The following is a 1,315-nucleotide window of genomic DNA, read 5'->3' on the forward strand; positions in this document are numbered from 1 at the left end:
ATGAATCGACTACTAGCGTTACTTGCTCTTCTGGCTACGATAACGTCGGGTGCTACTGCGGCAGCCGTGCCAAACCAGCGGAGACCTCTTACACAGACACCCCGCAATTGTGACGGTTCCGGCTCCACACAAGCTGAGAATTTCGGCTTTGTCAATCTTTTGAGGACCGGGTCCGACAAGCTTGTCGCGACTGCTGTGCTTCAAGGGGGAACCCCAAACGCGAATTATAATGTCCGCCTGATCCAGATCCCCAATGACGGAACGTGCGGGGCGTGTACAAGCGGGGGCGCAACATTGACGACGGACAGCCTAGGCGATGGAAGCATAAACGTTCAACAAGCGGTGAGCCCGGGCGCAACAGGTGCGTGGGTGGACCTGAATAACAAGGACGAGTGTGCAAATTTCTTTGACAGTGAGCCGGTCAAAATTATTATGTGAAACAATACGGGCGTTTTTAAGCAGCTTGCGATGTTTTGCTGGTGTTCTGCTGTATAGTATTTTGCTTCGAGGGTCTTATCGGCACCGTCTGGTGAATTCATCAGAGAAAAGCACAGAATGCTAAATTTTGAAATATACGGGCACAGTTCGGAACACTTGTTCTATGATCAAAGAACTTCGTCTTTCGGATCAGCAAACTACTATTGCTACAGAAGAATTGCAAAGGGAAAAGAGGGATTAATTAATAGGTTAAGGTTTTAGGCCTTGGGCCCTAGGTGAGACGACTGAAGCTCTAGACAGCTTGCCGAATCTGCGAGGATATTTCTCTTTTCATGAACTGTTCCAAGTCGCTTCTAGTAAGCACCCGGCAGAGTTATAGTTAGTTACTAAACGTGGGTTATGTAATTATTTCTGTAATATGACCATATATGACTACAGGAATATTGCTGTTCCGGAGCTATCATAAATCTAGATAGTAATAGATCTTGGTATTGAGGTTCTAGAAATAATCAAGGAGTGTAGGTGGTGACACTAGTTTCGGGACGTACTATACTGTATCTCCCGGGCACACTGGTCGGTCCACGCCGCGGAGCTGATTGGAATATCCTATGCTATTAGCCTAGTGTACAAGCTGGCTCATAAAAACGAAGGCTCCTTAGCACCGGGGGTCGAGGGCGGTAACTATCCTCTGCGACAGTATATCTGCACTACAAGCTATTAGAAGCGTACCTAAGAAGTCAGGACAGCGCATAATCTATGCTATCCTCAACGCCGCGGCTGAAGTGAAGGCAACCGGGGTCACCCTGCACCTACAGTGGAGTCTAGGGCACTGCAATGATACTAGAAATGACGCGGCGGATCGCCTAGCTAATGCGGC

The 1,315-nt window shown here is 48.2% G+C and overlaps 1 protein-coding gene across 1 annotated transcript; it reads left to right on the plus strand.

Annotated features, from left to right (window-relative positions):
- Window positions 1-438, plus strand: N7458_004856 (uncharacterized protein; the record flags this gene model as incomplete). Its single annotated transcript, XM_056908238.1, has 1 exon — window positions 1-438. One exon carries the CDS (start codon window positions 1-3, stop codon window positions 436-438), a length of 438 nt encoding a protein of 145 aa, XP_056766856.1.
- Between the last annotated feature and the right edge of the window lie 877 nt (window positions 439-1,315).

This window comes from Penicillium daleae (genome assembly GCF_028827525.1).
Source record: "Penicillium daleae strain IBT 16125 chromosome Unknown utg000005l_segment0_segment0, whole genome shotgun sequence".
In the NCBI taxonomy this organism is placed as follows: Eukaryota; Fungi; Ascomycota; class Eurotiomycetes; order Eurotiales; family Aspergillaceae; genus Penicillium; species Penicillium daleae.